General features: G+C 64.8%; 1 protein-coding gene across 1 annotated transcript in view; it reads left to right on the top strand.

The window, feature by feature from the left end:
- The window catches only part of CHD6 (chromodomain helicase DNA binding protein 6), a gene marked incomplete at its 5' end in the record, with an annotated part of 24,353 nt that overhangs the window by 19,760 nt on the left and 4,210 nt on the right, over nucleotides 1-383 (top strand). The window contains one exon of the mRNA XM_010141624.1: nucleotides 48-218. Within this exon, the coding sequence (XP_010139926.1) occupies nucleotides 48-218 (171 nt within the window). The remainder of the gene's footprint in view (nucleotides 1-47; nucleotides 219-383) is intronic.

Below are 383 nucleotides of genomic sequence, written 5' to 3'. Positions count from 1 at the left end.
GTCGCCGAGACCTCTTTGACCTTCCCCCCCCTCCCCTCCCCCCGCAGGCCCAGGCCCGCTGCCACCGGATTGGCCAGAGCAAGGCGGTGAAGGTCTATCGCCTCATCACCAGGAACTCCTATGAGCGGGAGATGTTTGACAAGGCCAGCCTGAAGCTGGGCCTGGATAAGGCTGTTCTGCAGGACATCAACCGCAAGGGGAGCACCAACGGGGTAAGTTGGGTGTTGGGCTGGGAGGGAGGTGCTGGGGAGAGCTCTTCGTCCCCTGCAAGTCACTGCCAGGTCAGAGCAGAGACCTGGGCAGGCTCCTGGGGAGGGAGAGCCCATGCTGGCATTTCTGCCGTTTGGCCTGGCAGGACGGAGCTGTCCTGGCCCGGGAGGGGG

The sequence above is a fragment of the Buceros rhinoceros genome, unplaced genomic scaffold (genome assembly GCF_000710305.1).
Source record: "Buceros rhinoceros silvestris isolate BGI_N320 unplaced genomic scaffold, ASM71030v1 scaffold13910, whole genome shotgun sequence".
Taxonomy (NCBI): Eukaryota; Metazoa; Chordata; class Aves; order Bucerotiformes; family Bucerotidae; genus Buceros; species Buceros rhinoceros.
This window is presented reverse-complemented; position numbering and strand designations above follow the sequence as displayed.